The sequence below is a fragment of the Haliaeetus leucocephalus genome, unplaced genomic scaffold (assembly GCF_000737465.1).
Source record: "Haliaeetus leucocephalus isolate CR32 unplaced genomic scaffold, Haliaeetus_leucocephalus-4.0 Scaffold1014, whole genome shotgun sequence".
NCBI classification, from domain to species: Eukaryota; Metazoa; Chordata; class Aves; order Accipitriformes; family Accipitridae; genus Haliaeetus; species Haliaeetus leucocephalus.
In genome coordinates, this window is record NW_010973450.1 from 969,407 (window position 1) to 988,302 (window position 18,896).

At 47.6% G+C, this 18,896-nt stretch overlaps 1 protein-coding gene across 9 annotated transcripts in view; it reads left to right on the top strand.

Annotated features, from left to right (window-relative positions):
- The window catches only part of MBNL1 (muscleblind-like splicing regulator 1), a 109,970-nt gene that overhangs the window by 75,517 nt on the left and 15,557 nt on the right, over positions 1–18,896 (top strand). For 7 of the 9 annotated variants that reach the window (XM_010584907.1, XM_010584911.1, XM_010584912.1 and 4 more), the window contains 3 exons: positions 4,604–4,774; positions 10,725–10,925; positions 17,942–18,199. In XM_010584907.1, coding sequence (XP_010583209.1) covers positions 4,604–4,774; positions 10,725–10,925; positions 17,942–18,199 — 630 coding nt within the window. Of the gene's footprint in view, positions 1–2,795; positions 2,865–4,600; positions 4,775–10,724; positions 10,926–17,941; positions 18,200–18,896 lie in introns of those variants that run through there. The other 2 variants (XM_010584909.1, XM_010584914.1) reach the window with 2 other exon arrangements.

Consider the following 18,896-nt stretch of genomic DNA (forward strand, 5'->3'; position numbering starts at 1 on the left):
GTTCCGGCAGCGCCGCCGCCATCGGGAGCGCGGTGCCGATGGGTGCTGGTCCGTGACAGCGGGGCTGCTTAGCGGGGACACGTGCAGGGAGAGCGCTGGCGCTGCCCTGCGCGGCGGGCAGGCGAGGCCGCGGCAGGGCCACAAAGCTCGGCTCTCTCGGACCGGTGGGCCTCGGGCACCGCAGCGGGTCCGTGTCCGCGCCTGCCTCGGGCTGCACCGGCCTGGCCTCTTCTCCTCACGGCTGCTGGCTGGGAGCCACCGCTCCGGCCGTCAGCTGCGGCATGAGCGAGAGCCGGGTTTCTTGCGGCAGGAGTCCTGGGCGCAGAAGTAAACGCGGCCTGTCGGCAACGGGGTTTTGCCCAAATATCACAGCGCCGCGTGGGTGTTCCCCACCCTCTTCATGCCACGCTGCGCGCCCCGAGTTTCCCTGCTGGCTCTGCCCGTGGCGGAGGCCTTGTCCCGCTTGTCTGGAGGGACCAGAGATCTGCGGCGGGCCTCTGCTGAAGAGCGTGCCTGAGGAGCCTCAGGAGCATTTTTAATAATTTTTAGTCCAGGAGGATTCTGGTAAAACCCTGACAGTGTGCTGGTACGGCATTTCAGGACACTGCCAGCACGCTCAACTTCCACTTCTCTGAATTTACTCACTTACAGTAATCATTTTTTTGTGATTGAAAAAACAGCAAAGGGTTCAGGAAAGATTCAGAGATTAAAATCCGCCTGAAACTCTGTTGACCGAAGTTACCAGAATCTAGTGAAATACTAATTAAGAAACTATTTGCTGGCCGTATAAAGGAGGTGAATGCAGTCCGTGTTCTTGATTGAGATTTTTTACAGTGGTTTTCAGCCTGTGTTTTCAGACTCTTGGGCACTCTGTGGACCATTTCTAAAGGTCCATGGAATAAAAGAAAGACAAGAAACCCTGTTCCCAAACAGAGAAGTCTGCGTTTCTTATGGAAAATTTGCTAAGATCTGAAAATTAAAAAAGATTGAAGGTTAAACACTGCAGTAGGCTCCAAAAGAACATGCAAACAAGAAAGGTGTAAACTTTTTGATAGTAGCTAATGATCACTAAGCATAAGCATATTTTACCTGGGGACATGGTATATTCTTGTAGTCTTTAACTCAAGAGTAAATTGTCTTCCTTAAAGATCAGCTGCTAAGCGAATAGAAATGATGGCCTTGATGGGGAAACAACAGAGGGGGCTCCTTGTTTCCGAGGAGCTAGAGGATGTTGCATTAGATCACTGGAATGGTTTCTTCTGGCCTTAAAGCATTTAAGTCTATGAAGTACATTAAGCGGTCATGATGTCCAACACATATTGCCAGACTTCACATCCAGTCTGGAGAGGCGCGGAGCAGCCTAAACCCCACCACTGAAATAAGGACATTGAGTTTAATCTGCCTTTCAGAATCAGGTTTGTTAATTGCTCCTGTCTGATTCCAGCAACACATGTTGTAGTTTCATGTTACTCATTTAGCAGTAATTAAGTCTGATTTTTACACTGTGCTAATGTAAGATATCATCTTCCAGGCAGTTAGTAAATGTGCAATTTTGCCCCGTCTTACTTAGTGGTAGCAACAATTAACGCAGGTTTTAGTATCAAGAGAAAAGTTGACGTAAATAAAGCTGTTCCAAAGTGCCTGCCTTTTACCTACCATTTCATATAATTGTGAAATGCTTGGGGGTGCTGAAATGATGTTGGTTTATTTGTGCAAAATGGCTTAAATCCCGAACTGTGTTGTCAGTAAGGCATTAAAGGAGAGAACTGAGGGTTGTTTTGTCCGAAAGCACCCCCCAGGCTGAAAGCCTGCTTTCCCCCCAGCGAAGGCGTGCTGTGCGGACAAGCCGGGTGGCAGATGTCATTCCGGCTGGCCTGCCCCAGGCTGCGCTGGCCCCTGCGCAGGTCTGGCCGCTGCTCCGGGCTGTCAGGTGCTGGCTTTGGTCCCCACGGACACGGGTGGGTGCAGCCCTGCCGACAGCGCCCTGCGGTGCCGGAGGTGTCCCGGGAGCTCCCACGGGTGGAACAGCAACCAGCAAACGCACGTATGCATGCGTGTATACAGGTGTATACACACACATACAAAAACACAGTTTCAATTAGTAGCACAGTGACTAAAATTCACACTCCATAAACACCCAGTCCTGTTGCCACCATCAGTTCATCTTTTCTCCTTATGAATCATTAATGTTTGTTACTGAACTATCCTAATCCTTATTTGCAGTAGGAAACTCCATTCCCCTGTAAAAATATTTTCTCAGGCTGCACGTCTGTCTTATCTGTAGTATAGTTGTTGTGCTTTTAGCTCCCGTGCATTATCTGGCCTCTATCTTGATTGCTTTCCAACATTTGGAGCTGCATTATTAGGGAGATTTTCTTGCAAGTGACTTCAGTGGTCCTTCCCGTGCGTCAGCTCTGCCGAGGACACCCCGTGGCACCCCGCAGTCCAAGGAGCAAACGCCCGCAGAAGCCCCGTCACGGGGCTGCGTAAGGGGAAGGCAAAGGCCCCACGCAAAAGGGCTTGCGGGACCCCCCCGACACTTGCCACAAAGGAGAGGGCTGACATCTGCAGCCCCGTGGCCCAGGGCCAGCAAGGCGGCAGCGAGCACGGCACGGCCGAGCGCGGGGGCTTCTGTTCGCCTGCGCCTTCCCGCTGTGACTGGCAGCAGTCGCTCAGCTCCTCTGCGTTGTCTCTGGGATTGTGTAATGGAAAATGCATTTCATTCAAGGAAATACGCTCCGGGATTATGAACGGGTGCTGGGAAAGATGAACTTTCTTTGCCGTTCGTTACAGTAGTGGTGTGCATATACATGGGGCTTTCTGTAATCTTGGTGTATAGCCTAAAGATATCCACAAAACTTCAGGTATTTTTCTTTGTATTGGGTATATCTTCCTATGCAAGGATCACTCAGATGTCAGTTGAATAACTATGAAAATGAGTTTCAGAGCTTCGGACTGCAAGCAGGAGCGATGAGTTGGGAGGGGGGTAGCAGCAAACCATTTATCCCAGCCTTAAGGGGAGACAAAAATCATCGTACAAATTAGATTTCTGGCAGATCTTATAACAGGAATACATTTTAACTTTCTGAGCAAAACTGCTGTATAAGGTCAAACTATATTGAATTAATTTGTTTCCTGATAAAAACGGTTTCTTACTTAAATTAAGGCTGTCTTTTGCCTTGTCATTGTTCCTGTTTGGATTTATTTCAAAGATGAATGAGTAAAGGAAAAAAAATGTAATTTAAGGAATCTGTTTTTTTCCAGAAAAGGATTCAGTTCTCCTTTTCTTTTTTATTTTATCATTGTCATCCCTTTAGTGAAAGTCTGGGCTCCAGTGTTACAATTTTAAAGAACAGCTAGTGTGTAAAGCTTCCATATTAATGAATTTGCATTTTCTGAAGTCTCATGGCACGTGAGATCACAGCTCACATGAGAAGCCATGAGAAGAGAGGATTCCCTTCCGCAGGAGAGGGGGTGTCTCTTCCCTGACCTCCCTGTGCCGCACACCATGCCTGAGCGGCTGCGCAGCAGTGCCCTTCGCTCTGGCTTGCCTTTCATTTTAGAGGTTTTTACAATGGAGCCACAGCTGGGGGGACTTGGGGCTAGTTTTCAGAAGTCACCTTCATGCCCAGCTCCCTGTACCCCAGCTCCCTCCCAGCTGGGACCTCGCAGGTGGGGGCACCCAGAGCAAGAGACCCCATTGAGAATTCACCAAGCAGGGGTGTCTTACGTGCAAAGCTGGTTTACTTGGTAACAAGGAGGTACAGTAGGGTTTGGATGTACATTGTACATCGAATTATTTTTTATTATTTCTTGATGTCAATGGTTGTCAAATTGATGAATGTCCTCTCATCCAAATAAAATCAGTGCATGAAATTTGTTGTTTACCACATCTGAATTTAATGGAAAGTTTAGAAACAAGTCAATTCTGGTTTTCTTGTTTGGTTTACACAATTGCAACAAAAATGCGTCATGTGTAAGAGGTCCTCGTCAAAGATGCTGTATTCCAGGTCTAGTGAAAGCACAGAGCTGGTGCTGCTTTCCTGGAAATAATGCTACTTTGACCACACATCTTGCTGTGCGCTCAGTGCTTCTTGTGCCCCTGCACAGCAGAAGGAGAAGCGAGCCTTGAACGTTGTCAGAGTAGCACGTGAGCTTTTGTAGGCTGGCTGCTGCAGCGGGACCACGTTTCTTTTGCTGGGTTTCTGGCTCCGCAGCCGCCTGCTTCCTGGGGGCAGGTCTGGGGGCAGGGGAGAGCCGTTCCGAGTCCCCATGGGCATAGCTTTCACTGAGCAAAAATGTGCTCATAGAAGAAGGGCATGCTGTACTTTCAAAATAACTGATGTTTGCTCGCCTTGAGCAACTTCTAAAAGAAACTATTTTTTAGAGTTGTACTGCAGAAATACATGCTTTAGAAAAGTAAAGCAAGCAGCGGATACTAGAACTGTCAAGTTGCTCTGGTCAGTATGTGATAGCCTAGAGAAGTAGCCGAGGGTGTTCCTCCTAGGTCTGTAGCGTCTGTTGTGTTTGTTTTAGCCGATGACATAAGGAGCAAAGATAGGCCTATAGCTTCTAAGCCAATTGTGTCAATTCTCTTCTTCAGGGTCGATGTTCAAGGGAAAACTGCAAATATCTTCACCCACCACCACACTTAAAAACGCAGCTGGAGATAAATGGACGCAATAACCTGATTCAGCAGAAGAACATGGCCATGCTGGCCCAGCAGATGCAGCTTGCCAATGCCATGATGCCTGGTGCTCCGTTGCAGCCTGTGGTATGTGCGCTTTTTGGCTTCGATCAATGAGTACAGTGAGTTGTAGTAGAAGTCAGTTAGCAGGTGTGCTTACATGCCTGTAAAATCCCACAAACGTCAGTAACTGGTGCAGAAATCAAATACAATGAAATGCTGGTCTGTATGTCTTTGTACTGCTTAATTCTCCCTTGCCTGCAGTAATACTGTTAATTTAATTAATTTTGTTAATCTTTTGCTAATTTAATTCATTTTTTGCAACTTCTTTCTTAAAACTAAGAAAGTAAGTGATCCGCATGGGATTTTCGTAAATAGACGTTTCCTTTGCAATTTCACGTGCTCTAGGAAATTCCTGGGTTTGAGAAGATTCCCACTGGATGTTTTGCATTCACTCAGGGGAACCTTCTCAGGAAATTACTTGCTGGAATTGGACTTTGATTTTTACAGCATACTGTCAGGCAGAGCAGAAAGCTTGCCCCAAGTGATGTATGGTGCATGTCAGTCTGACCTGCTCGATCTACCGCTCAGGGTTGGCAGGAAGAAGTAGTACAGATAATCATACTTTCTACAAAAAGCCAAGGGGTGAGGGAAGGCGAATCTATCAGAAATCTCTCATCTGGTCCCAGTAAAATGTGATCATATATTACATCATATCTGTTCCTCTTATACCTTAGGAAGTAAGCGCAGTGCAGTGTTCCACAAAGTTGAATGCCGTGGCTGAGCTTCTGGCTCTGCAGTAATACCTCGTTTCAGCGAACGTAAAGATGATTGGCATCAACCCGCCATGCACATACGCATTTGGGAGCTGAACACCCTGTGCCAGATCCCTCTCTAATGCAATCCAGAGAGGTCATTTGAGCTAACCTATGGATAAATTTGGCCCAGAACCCTTTTGATATAAATTTCTAGCTCAGACATTAGAGGGTACTGATTAATGTATGAGCGAAACTAGCGCTGATTAATGTATGAGCAAGGCTGGTATCTTCTACATAAAAATGCAAACAATGCTCCCCTGGCTGAAGCTCTCTCTTTCAATGAGTAAAATGGCAGCAAAGGGAAAAATAAGTTGAAAAATATATATGAAATCAATATATCTGCATTAGCACTTCTCTGACTGTTCTTTCATTCCTTTCTTGCTGGCAAAGGTAGAATTTAGGGAGTTTCATTTACCTCTAGATACCCTCTGTTAGGAAACCTATATTCACTCTTTTAGATGAGTTCTCCAACTTTTATTTCAAAAGACATAGTGACAATTAATGCCCCTCAAAATATAGCTAAATCCTCAAGAAAAATCATCTCAGCAGAAAGGACTCTCATACCTATGCCAAATGGTTATTTGGCCCCACATTTTGTGGGTCTACAGAATACCAGTAAATATTTTGTAGCTTCTTATTTGATTCAGTTAATGTAACTCTTTCACAGAGCTTTATGCCTCAGCTGTTTCAAGAAAGAGTGTATGTGGGGGAGAAAAGCAGAAGGTGTTGTGGTACAATCGTCACAGCAAATTGACTTTAGTACCTGTTAGCACAGCGTGAGAAGATATCACATTTTGTTTTCTCTCTTTTGATTGGCTTTTCTTTAGATAAAATTGTCTGTGTCACCTAGGCAAGGAGATGAGCTGAGGCAGCGTCAGCGCACAGACAGCAAATGCTGTGGCACCGCAGTGCTTCAGGGGATGCCCTGACGCTGCACTGTGCAGCCTGCTCCTTACTCCCGTCTTGCAGGAGAAATGGGGCTGCCTGTGGGCTGGTGCCCGCTGCTGATGGCTTTCAGATCAGAAACAAAATTAAGTGTCTGTACAGCCAGGCAGCTCAAAAGCAGGCTGTGCTTTACGTGCTTTAACTCCAGAACAACCTCCAAATGATTTTTCAATTTCAGCAGCTCAAAACAGACGTGTGCACATGCCACAATTTTATTTTTATTTCCTGATTTGAGTACAGTGATGCAGCATTAGTGCCAGCAAATTCGTATTTGGGACTATGAGAAAGCTTAAGTCAAAATGCAGACAACAGTAAGAACCATTGCTTAGAATATTTTTTCTCTGTTAACCTGTTTGTTTGTTTGTTTCATGAATTGTAACCAAATATGGCTGTGTCTGGTTTATACAAAGCAGTGTGTAGGCACGTACCAATGTTTGGGTAAATGTGAAAAAAAATACTAATGCTGTCCTTTGGAATAACATTCCTTTTTAATATAAAGAGAGACTAGTGTGAGGATTAAACCAAGTTTAAATTCTCCTTTATGCTACATTCACACTGTCCCTAATGAGCAAAATTTAAGTCAGTGTATTTTGAAGTACAGCACAAACCTTCTACCCATGCCTGGGTAATTTCTGTGTACATCGCTTGAGTTCAAACATTACAGACTGTGTATTTTCAGAATTCAGTCTCATTCAATGTGAGGATTCATAGCAAGGTGCATTGGCTGTCCCAGCAATAGTGTTTCCAAATGGATGTCATCCTACTAATTTGGCCTTAAAATTACTTTATTTTTTAGCACAGTTGAAACAGAAGTTACTTCAGGGTGTTCTAACAAGTGATTTATATCATCCCATCTAATGATGCTTCAGGCAGTTTTTTTTTGTTTTACAAAAATCTATACCCTATACTTTAATAAAAGTAAGTGAACTAACAATGAGAGACTCTAATTTTGTAAGCAAAGTGGTAGGATCCTTTCACTCATATTTCTGTTTGATAAATGTTTTAATTATCGTAGTTGCAAGTAACGTCTGTGGACTTTTCCCATCTTTCCTTTTTAGTTCACTCTTTTATCTGTCTTTAGCTGGCACTTGAGGGAGGGGATTTCAGATGGTGAGTGGGGATTGCGTGTCCTGCTGACTGCAAGCACTGAGATCCTGAGGAAGAGCTCTGCCTGCTCGGATCGGTTCTGCCCTCCTTGCTTGTAAACCAGTTTAGGGGGAGTCGGACTCAGCTAGACTACGGCTTTGGTCCTAGCGCATCAGTTGGTACTAGCGCATCAGTTTGGTGCAAGCACATCAGTGGGTGATGCTGTGCTGCTTCACAATAGCAATGTCAGACCCTGGATTTGGCTTTTCCAGTGTGGAAGAGTGTGAAAAATGCTTGATAGAAGCAGGAGGATGCAGATGTGAGACCAGAAGAGCGGAGATGGACTGCGAAGGTGGCTGGAGTTGCTGGGGCCGTTCCTTGCCTGCAGAGGCACGTGGGGCAGACCTGAACTGCAGGGCTGGTAGTCAGGCATGAGCTTCTGCAGAGTGCCGGCGCTCCGGAGGCGATCCGCTGCACACTGCAGGTGCGAATCTGCAGCAGAACAAGGTCCCAGACCTTCTGCAGGTGTGTTCGTAATTCACGAGCGGCTGTAGGTTGTCAGTGTTTCTCTCTGTGTATGTGGTACGCTCCGGGGCTTTCCTAGGCACGGTAGGTGCTCAGTAGGTGACTGTTAAAGATGCGTTAAATGAGTCCAGCTCCTTCCCTGCGGGCAGATGGTCCTTCAGGGCTGGCAAGCTGGAGCGCTGGCAGAAAGCCGTCTGTCTGTCTGTCTGTCTGGGGAGGAGCTGTGGCTTGGCTCCCCTGCACTGCAGAGGCCGATTTCCAAAGGTGCCCCTGTGTCTCCTTCCTAATCGATAGACCCCACTAGCGAGCAGTGCCTCTGAAAGGCAGACCCGTGGAGATCAGACCTGCTGGTGAGGTTCACACTGGATGTGCACAGGCATTTTTAGCGCAGAATTATTCAGTAGAGATGATGTGGATTATGGGGCATCTGGCAGCACAGAGCTGCATCCAAGGCTGTGTCCTCCTTCACCTCTGTTCTCTCTGCTGATCTACAGGAGCTGCTTTTTTCTTTTTTTAGCTGTTTTGCACAGTGCACAGCATAGTAGCGCCCAAACTGCAAGACCAGTAAGTAGTTGCATGGTTTGGTCACAGTGATAGAGAAATACTACCTCTGCTTCTAGAGATGGGGAAGTGAAAGCTCGCTGGAAAACAAGTGAACAGTAAACAGCAGAGATGAGCCCAGCAGCTCGGACTGACCTGGAGCTCCCACCATGTCTCTCCTCTCCTGCCTGGCATTAAGGTCCCAGTTCTGACCAGTTTGCAGTTACATGCAGGGCCGTGCTTGGGGTGACCCTCACGGCAGAGTCCCGCTCATCTCCGTCCCACAGCCGCCTGAGCCGCGGGTCAGTGCTGGGGTGGCTGGGACGGTCCCTGGGAGATCCAGTTTGTGCCGCGTGTCCTCTGAGGCCACTGTATCGCCAGAAAGTTTTTCTGGGTGCAGGAGTGTTTGGGTGGCTTTGTGCCCTGGCAGACTCCTGCTACCGAGAAGTGGTTGTGTGCTGCCCAGGTTTCACCACTTCATGGTCTCTTTCTGCCAGCAACAGCAGTCTGGACTAATACGACTGTGGGACAGGTTTTTATCTTCTAATTTACATGTGTACAGCACATTGCAAAATACCTGTGAGTTTCAGAATAATATGAAGTGGCTCTGATAAAATATGCTATTATTTCGCAGTGGTCTAAAGGCCACAGGATATTTATATTAGTATAAAATTATCTCGGCAGATAATAAATGAGGTAGTCTTTTATTTGCTGTGCAGTGGGTATATTGGGCTGAAATCAAACATTGATATCTCTTAAGTTACACACTAACAGACTGCTTTGTAGTTTTATTTTTAATGTTCATAATTACATAGCTGATAACACAGTAATTAAAAGTGCAGTTAATTAATAGTGTATTTAGAGTAATACTTTATTTCCTGTAAAATTTGCCTGTTTGTTTTTCCTTCACATGGATGAAGAACCATTAATGAAGAGACATTAAAGAAATTATTCCCATTTACGCAACTTTCAGTCTTTTTTCTTCAGTAATCTCTGCATGTGTTTTTGTCCAGTGTTTCAAATGGACTTGTTCCTTGCTTCCAAACGGTTCAGTCATTTCCTCAGGAATACAAAAACATGTGGTGTTATATGCTGTCTGGCTTAAACAGATATGAACCAGAGAAAAAGAGTTGCATTAACCCTGTGCTTGTTTTTCCCTCTAAGAATTAGTTTGGAAGAAAAGTCTAAATGCCTTGAGTAACTACTTTATTTAGATACTAAAGATAAACACTCCAGACTAGATTTTATTTGGCAATTACACTGGTAGCGTGGTGCCTTTGTGTTACATGGGGCAGAAGAGTTGTTTAATCTTTACTGCAGTGTAACAGCTCCGCATTTGGTCTTACAGCATTATTTGGTCTTCTACATCCAATTATCTTCACAACATGTGAGAGCCTGCAAGGGCATCTGACTCTTTTTTTATCAAGCAAACAAACAAAACCCCCAGTATCTGCATGTTCTCTCTCTCTCTCTCTCTTTCTCTGGCTTGATGTTTTAGGCTAAATAAAGCGTATCCTTGATGCAGTGTATTTCTTTCTGAATATCTGTGTGGACAGCCTGTTTAATTTTGTAAAAATAAATGATTATGGTTGTCTGGTCTTGTTCCTGTATTAAACCTCTGAAATTTCTGAAGCAGTGCTGGCTGTCATCAGGGTCAGAAATGTATTTATCCGTGTCTGAAGTTGAGTGTGGTGTGTTGGAGCTCTGGCGCAGATGCCTTTTTCCCCAAGAGTGGATGTTTGTACATGTTTTGGATGTGTCCCTCCAAGAGCCTCAGACTTTCTCCTGCGGCCGTGAGGAGTGCTCGGGTATGTTGGCATTGCTCAAGCGCAGATCAAATGAGAGTTTGCTCCAAGAGCTGCCATGTGCTGTAATCGCACAGGGGAAGCTTGAGCAGGAGAGCCCGCAGAGGCTGGCAGGGGATCCCTGCCCTCGTGGACTCACTTGTGTGCGACATTTGCACGGGTGTTCTTCATGTTCTACAAACACGACAAATGCTTCTTTCCCATTAGTAACAGAAATTCACTGCCATCGTTCTCAAGATGATAGCCAAAACCTCACTATGCTGATGGCATGGCAAGTATAAATATTTAAAGCGTCTTTCTTCTTTTCTCTGATTGCAGCCGATGTTTTCCGTTGCACCGAGCTTAGCCACCAACGCATCAGCAGCCTTCAATCCCTACCTGGGGCCCGTCTCCCCAGGCCTGGTCCCAGCAGAGATCCTGCCCACCGCCCCGATGCTGGTGACAGGGAACCCCGGTGTCCCAGTTCCTGCCGCTGCTGCCGCTGCTGCCCAAAAGCTAATGAGGACAGACAGGCTGGAGGTAGGAGCTGATATGTGTAACTTAGTCTCACAAGTTGTATCATTTATTATGTCTCCTAGATATAAAATATTTTTCTTGTGAAAGAAAATAATGCAGGTTTCACTTCAGCTGATAATGTCGTATCTTCGTGATGGGTAAGGACGGGGAGTTACTGAGTGATCATACAGTAAGTTAATGTCTGTGGTTCTGCTTCTGACCCTCCATTGCACAAAGAAATGGAAATATTGAGCCCTTTTAGGAGAGCCGATGGCAGCAACTAGAGAGCCTCGAAACTGTGTTAGTGTGTGCCCAGAAGGTGTTAATGTGGGGGGTGCACAGCCATGGGTACCGGAGCACCAGGGGTGGGTGTAAGGGCAGAGCTTCAGCTGTCTCGGTAAAAGATGACTTTCAGCCTCAATTACTTTTGCTCTGGACAGATGGTGCCGGCGCTCCCCCGCCGGCCTCCCGCACGCGGCTTATCATCCTTGCTACAAACCTGACAAGTGTTAATGCTCTCTCGCTGGTACTCTCCTTGCCCTGAATCTTTCTTATCTGAAAGGCCCGACGGTGTTTTCACCACCTTATCGGCACTGCGGCAGCACGGGTGGTGAGCCGGCAGCCTGCCGCCGGCTGCCACGCGCTTGGGGCATGCCAGCGAGCACAGCCCTGGTCAGGTCTGGTGGTTAAAAGGCACCGATGGGAGAGGCTGAGCAGGCAGGGTGATCCGCCGTCACCCCGTTGGTCTGTCGGACACAGCAGTGTGTTAGGGAACGCGCCGCTTTGCAAGGGGTCGGCTCTCCCTGTAGCACGGCTGCTGGTGTTCTCCCTCCCCGGTGCCGTGCAGCAGCCGGCGGCAGCTGTGGTTGGCGGCAGAGAGAGCCGAGCTGTGACCTGTCCCTGCAGCTCCAGCCCTCCTGCTCTGCCCTCAGCCCATTCCCTGTGCTCAGCACCAGCGTTCCTGTAGCGTCAGTGCAGTGGCAGGTCTCAGAGATCCTGGTACTGTGACATCTCCTCTGCGTGGGGAGGGTGTGAAGGCTTGGGGCTGCGGGGGGTGGATGGGTTGTTTTGCTCTTGGATGTGGTCCCTGAACTCAGGGGGCATGATGGGAGGAGCAAGAAGGAGGTCTATTTTAAAATGCTGCCACTTGTAATTGTAATGCTTTTCTTTCTGCCCATGCATCTGCATTAACAGGGATTAATTATCCTTACAAGGAGAATTAATTCCTTTTTCTTAGTTGCATCTCTGACTGACAAGCTGCTGCTCAGAAGGCTGCGAGCTGGGAGGATTGTGGAGGGTCATCTGGCAGCTAGTGTTTCCCGCTGCTGCTGTCACTATTCTGAGAGCTCACGTCACCACAGGTTCCCCTTCTGCGGGATCACATCACTTCCCTTTTTAGAGATGTTTTCTCTGAGGAAAGCGTTCCCCAAAGCACGGTCAGGTTACAGGAGATGCAGCCACACCGAGATGAGAGCTGGTGCACGGGTGGCTGTTTGGAATCACCAAGGGATGTTTTTCCTTTGAGGACTCTGTTTTATGATGGATTAAAACCAAATCCAGAGGTGGATTAAAACCAAAATGCAATTAGATAAACTCATAAATAAATCACACTAGATTTGGAAATCAGTACCCAGAGGAGGATGCCGATGGCGGGGAGCCCTTTGGTCACAGCACCAAGGTCAGCTGCTGTGTTTGATTCTGCTTCCACCCATGTAGAGGCCATGGCGCTGGTCGGTGGTGTTGGGGACATGTGGGCTCAAAAGCTTTCTCTTCGTAAGGAGGAGCGGGACGTACCCAAAGTCCCCGAGCACCAGCTCTGCCCACGGCCAGGGAAGCACGTATGTCTGTGGGAGCCCGAGAGGGGCTGTGCAGGGGCATCTCTTCGTGTGGTGCCTCTGGGGCAGAGCTTGTGCTGGCCAGCAGACTGTGACCAAAGCACACAGGGAGCTAATGAAATTTGGGACTTCAGCATGCAGGATTTGGTCCTCCGGATGCTTGCATTCTCTTTATATTGCTATTTAGAGAAGTGATACACTGCTGAGCCAAACTCCTCTGCACAAGAGGGAGTTGTGAGAGTGTTACTCTCACAAAACACCCAGGGGCACAGTCTGCAGTAAAACCCATTTTTGTCAATTAGGAAAAGCCAGCAAAAACATCTGAAGTCAGTAGAACTTTAAAAAAGAGTGAGTGATTTTGCTTTGAACTTGTATGGAAAGGAAGCTGATGGCCAAGTTGGAAACGCCTGAAAGTAGGTGCTGAGACTTAGACGAGTGGCTCTTTTGTCACCTTTCCTGGTGAAATGGTACTGTGCAGGGATTCCTCTGGAAGCAGACTTTGTTTGCCGCAGGAAACGCTGGTGGTGCGGCAGCCGGCCGGGTCCCTGCGCGCTGGCCGAGCTGCCGCGGGACAGCACCCTGTGCCGGCGAGAGCCCCCGGCAGCGCCAGCCCTCCCGTGGGCTCAGCTCACAGCCAGAATGTGGTCAAGCAGGGCGCTTACTTCTCAGTCGTATTCCCCAGTTGACTAGCATCCCAGCTCATCGGCACCCAGCAGCCTTCTCTGCTGTAATTGCTTTTATCTCAGTGGGCTCTGCTCTTGGGAGATGTCCTTGTCCTTGGAGGCGGGCTGTCCCAGCCCTGCCTTCCTAACAGGGCCCTTCCCTTGGCTCTGCTCTAACCATTGCACCATGTAGATCACTTGAAAGAAATCCAGCTTCTTCTACCCTTTAAGCTGTTTAAGCTTTGCTTTTTATTTTGACTGGGATCAGGAGCACATCCAGGTTGACCCACTGACTCTGCAATTACACTCGGGGCTGCTGTCTTACAAAATTAGTATCTGTTGCGGGGAGGGGCTGTCTTTTCCTCCTCCTTTTTTCCCTTCAGCAAATGCAGTTTAAATAGTGAAATATGTAAGGGAGAAGATAAATTGCTAGTGCTTTCCAGTGTATTGGTTGTTTAACCTGGAGTATCTAAATTTAGTATAGAAATACCAAATAAGCACATCATTTTTATGAACAGCAGAATATTTTAATGTACTTTATAGATTACAGAAATGTAGAACTGATTTGAAAGATTTTGCATGGTCTGGTCGTTACCTCTCAGAGAAGACAGCGTGTGTCTACCTGCTCTTTAAGTGAGCTTATTGCTGTCGGTATTGTCATTTGTTATGACATGATAAGAGAGCTTTATAAGGCTTAGCTTGCTCTCCCTTGGAATGAACTGTCCTTGAGAAAAATAACTACTATGATGTTAGCATCTAATCTTGGAATATGATTTGTTCTGCTTAGAATTTTGAATACTTATTTTCAAGACTGATGTACTCTGGCATTAATTAAGTTAGCACACATGTTCTGGGATACTGAATCAGACTGTCCACAACTAAAAGCTCTTGTTACATATACCTGGGATTTTAAGGAAAGCGGGCAGACAACGCAAGTCTGTCAGGCAGTGTGCCTGATCTCCTGAATTAATATGAATATTCATAAGATAAGGTCAGTGACTGTTACTAGCAGTAGGATTGATTTCATACGTATTTGGACCGTGTCGCCTGTACAGATAGCATGCAGATATTTGGGTGTCCAGTGCGTTCAGCCACTCCTGTAAGGAATCTGGATCTCAGGGTGGAAATTTCATGGGTTGAGGCTTTTCCTACAGCTTTCCTCACGCTCCTCTCCTGCCAGAAATACCTTGAACAGAAGTGTGGCTCTTCCAGAGAACTAGAAGAGAAGCAAGAAGGACAGGGAAGTGAGAGAGAAAGGAATTGCCTAACTTTTATTTAAAATGCATGTGTTTCAGTTTGAATGCCATCATTTTCTATTAGAAGTATTCAAGAGTCAAGAATGACCACAACCAAGCTGCTGTTTCCTGCTTGTTTCATATATATCATTTTTTGCCAAAAAGCAGCAGCTTAGAAGTTCTTGGAGATTTTCAGATCTTGGGTAATCAGGAAATCTGACCTAGTGGTGCTGTTTGTTTAAACGTTCAGAATGCACTAGATAACAGTATGCCCATTGTGATAAATTCTCTTCAGTGCAGAGAAGAAGACGGGAGGTGTGACTTGCTCGTGGGAGGGCAGGGATCTCAGCTCTGCTGCCCATCTCCCTCCAGCCAAACCTCTGCCCAGCTTTTGGGTGAGCAGCATGGGACCTCTGCTGTAGCTGTACCAGGGTGGGCAACTTGAATCCCAGCAGAGTGATCAAAATAAACTCAGCCCAAAGTTAGAACAAGTTAAGTGAATTACAAGGAATTAGTAATATTGCAGCACTAACTCAGAATTTTTGCAGAAAGGCTAGAGACATACAGGTGCCTCTTTTATTTATGTTTCTTAAAATACTGAGTTGAAAATTATGATACTAATTACAGGGCTATTAATAAATAACTAAATCCAGATCTGAAAGACCAGACAATGTATCATGCTTCTGTGCCTCTCTTTACTCAAGCAGATGAGTGATACATTGCTGCATGCCCGTGGCAAAAAATAACACCATTTTCAATGCTTGCTTTTAAATAAGCAAGAATTTGAAACACTCTTGGTTACCATCACAGTGGTTGAAAAGCCACTGCTGGTTACACTGATTAAGAGGACTAGCAGTATTATGGTTTGTGTCTGACTGCTGTAAACCATCGTTCAGAGATCTGTTAAGGAGCCCTAAGAGGGAGCCATTCATTGCCTTATCTCAGCTACTGCATGACAGCTCTGTGAAAATTTGCTCCGGACATGCCAAAGATTATCCCCCTAACTATTTCAGTTTTCTGTTCGTCCTTCTTTGGTTTTTAACTGTGATAAAATTAGCTTATCTATGGATGCATTTTCTTTCTCTCTCTGTGTATATAGATACTGTTATATATATACACTTATATATGAGTTTATATATACCATCTTTGTGTTAATAATGGAGTAGTTCTTGCTTATATGTGGAGTGGTTTTGAGACCTCGGTTTTGTGGATCAGCAATACAAGACAAAGAGTGAAGACAGTCAAATGACATTAGTTGCATCCTTTTCTTTATCTTCAGAGGAAAAGACTTTAGTTTACTCCTAGACTGCAAACAAATAATCAAAAGAAATTACCCATTTTTGTCTATTTGGGAGGCCTGTGTTTGGGTAGAAGACGCTACCTGGTTCATGACCCAGAAGATATTCCTAGATGAAAGAGAGCAAGCCGTAACGCAGGCGGTGGGGCTGACCAACCCAGCACAGCTCTCTTGGAGAAGCAGTGACGTGCCAGCTCCCTTTGGTGTGTGCTTGAGAGTGAGCGGGGAGAGAGACCAGGGGTCTCCTGTGAGCAGGGGTGGTGCTAGCTCGGAACATAAACCAGAAGACAACTTGTGTTTTTTGATGGCTTAAACAGGTGCCACCTCCTTCCCCGGTTGCTCCCTGTGTTGTGCTAGCTGGCAGAGTGGTCCGCATCACTGCATGGGGACTAGACCAGGGAAGGGATCCGGCTGCAGAATTACCTGGAAGGCAAGCGGTTATTTTCCAGCTGAGGAATTTTCCCGATCTGTTTCATGTCTGCTGCAGAAACAGTTCTGCAAGCACCAAGCTGCGAGCAGTAGGGTCACGGGGATGAACGAGAGCAATGGAGGTGCCTGAACTGGCTCATTTGGCTCTGCTGCAAATACACATCCAGAGTCTGTCACCGCATGGAAAAAGACTATAGATAGGGTCATGCTGGAATGACCCTGGACAAACGGGTGTTTCCTGTGAAACAGGGTTCACAAATGGCATAGCTCTTGTCCTTCAGGGATGTCATTTCATAAGTCTTAGATGATGGGCAGCTGGTACTTGAAGCGGCACAGGGGTTAAAAGGCAGCTAGAGCACTAGCATGGATGGAAACCAAATAACAACCAAATTTGGTTTGTTGCAGGGATCAGAGCCAAGGTCCTTGAGGAAATACTGATGATCCAAGCTCATGGGCACCCACCTTTAAAAGGAAATTCCATCTACTAAAGTGGTTTTATTTTTATACAAGCTTGGTTCCTTTTGTCCCTTTCTGTTTCCTATAGCCTGTGGAAAACTAAAATGACAAACGCATTTTTGTTTGCGGTTTGCGAAGAGCTGACCGTGAAAAGAACACAAGTCATTTTTTTAAATACAGGGTTTGCAAGGTGTGTGAAGAGGGAGCCGATGTTTTTCGTACTGGTGATGAAGTTAGTGTCTGCACCGCCGGTGGGGGCTGGGGGGCTGGGAGGGGTCTGTGCCAGCTCTGGCCCGGGCTGGAGCCCACGTACCAGCAGCGAGGATGCTGCAGGGGGATGCCCTCCAGCCAGGCGGGTTTCTTCATGCAATTCCTGATTCCTTCGGCTTCGTTTGGCTGCTGTTGCGGGGCAGCAGCGTGACAGCAGGACCAACGACCGCTCTGGCTGCAGCCTCCGCTCTTTCCCAACATGTCCCACCTTCTGCTGATCCGCAGGGCGATGCCGCGCAGCCCAGGAGAGGCAGCCACCGCCACTGCGGGTTTTGGGTTGCCCTCTCGTGGCAGACGCCCGGCTCGTGGGAGCCGGTGCGGTGCTGCACGCCCCACGGGTGCAGCTCGCTCCCTGGCATGGGCGTGAAGCACCCGTCCGGTGGGGCTGCGCGGGGGCAGCCACGCAGTCATCCTCCCGGCACCTCCGGCCGGTCACCTTAATTAATGCATCGAGTGTTGCTAACGCGGGCACAGGCAGATCACAGCGGAGCACGACCACGTCCGAGCACCGCGGTGCTCGGGGTGATCTCTGAGAGCTAGCCACAGCACGTTTCTTCAGAAAACAGAAAAAGTCCTGTGGGCAGCTAAGCAGGAGCCAAAATAAAACCTGCTGTGTGCTTGGCTCTTGATCCCGGGGGGGTCGATGCTCTTTGACATCAGGAGTGGCCATAGCGAAGCCAGGTCCCTGCTGCCAGGGAGCCGAGCCCACCGTCCCAGCACCGCTGTGCTCCACCTGGGGCCGGGCACCCGTCCTCGCGGCGCTCTCACAGACATTCAGAAATCCCCACTGTGCTCCAAGCCGTGCCCGCAGCACCTGTCACCCAAATTAAGCGACTTTCTTTTCCTGGTGTCGCAGGTATGTCGAGAGTACCAGCGTGGCAACTGCAACAGGGGAGAGAACGACTGCCGGTTCGCTCACCCCGCCGACAGCGCGATGATCGACACCAACGACAACACAGTCACCGTCTGCATGGATTACATCAAAGGGAGATGCTCACGGGAAAAGTGCAAATATTTTCACCCTCCCGCACACCTGCAAGCCAAGATCAAGGCTGCCCAGTACCAGGTTAACCAAGCTGCAGCTGCCCAGGCAGCAGCGACTGCAGCTGCCATGGTGAGTTTGGAAAACACCTCTGGAATAGAAGTATGTTGACGAGAGACAATAATTGATGTGTTAGCTGTTCTTGCTGGAGGGGGGTGCGTGTGCGTGTGCTCGGGGATCCCAGTCACTACACGGTGCAATGAGCTTTCTCAGCATGTGGTGCCAGATCTGCTCTGAAGTAGTTTCAGACTGTTGAGGTGTTTCACTAATTTTGCCTGCTGACGTACAGAGTATCTATATGTACATATATGTGTGCATACATGTGTGCGTGTCTGTACGTGTGTGTGCATATATGTATATATAGTTTTTTGTATGTTTGTGTGTGGGTAGATGTGTATCTATCTAGTTGCACAGATAGATAAACCCGTATTTCAGTTACCGTAAGTCCGTATTTGTAGAGACTTGGTTCGAAGTCAATCCGACTGTGTTAACGCTATCCGTAGCCCACCTCCCCCGTCCCCCCGCCGAGGGCTGTCGGCAGCTCTCGCAGGGCACTAGAGCAAACCTCGTAGTTGTACCAGCCAGATCTGGAACTGCTCAGGAACTGGCTTCCTGGCGAGGAGAGGACGGCCCCCCGAGGGGGGCTGCGATGCCATATTGTCCCATCTGTGCCGAGCCCTGTGGGGGTGTGGGAAGAGGAGCACAGCGGGCACGCCGGGGCGCGGCGGCCAGGAGGAGCGGGAGCGGCAGCGCCGGCGGTGCGAGGCGG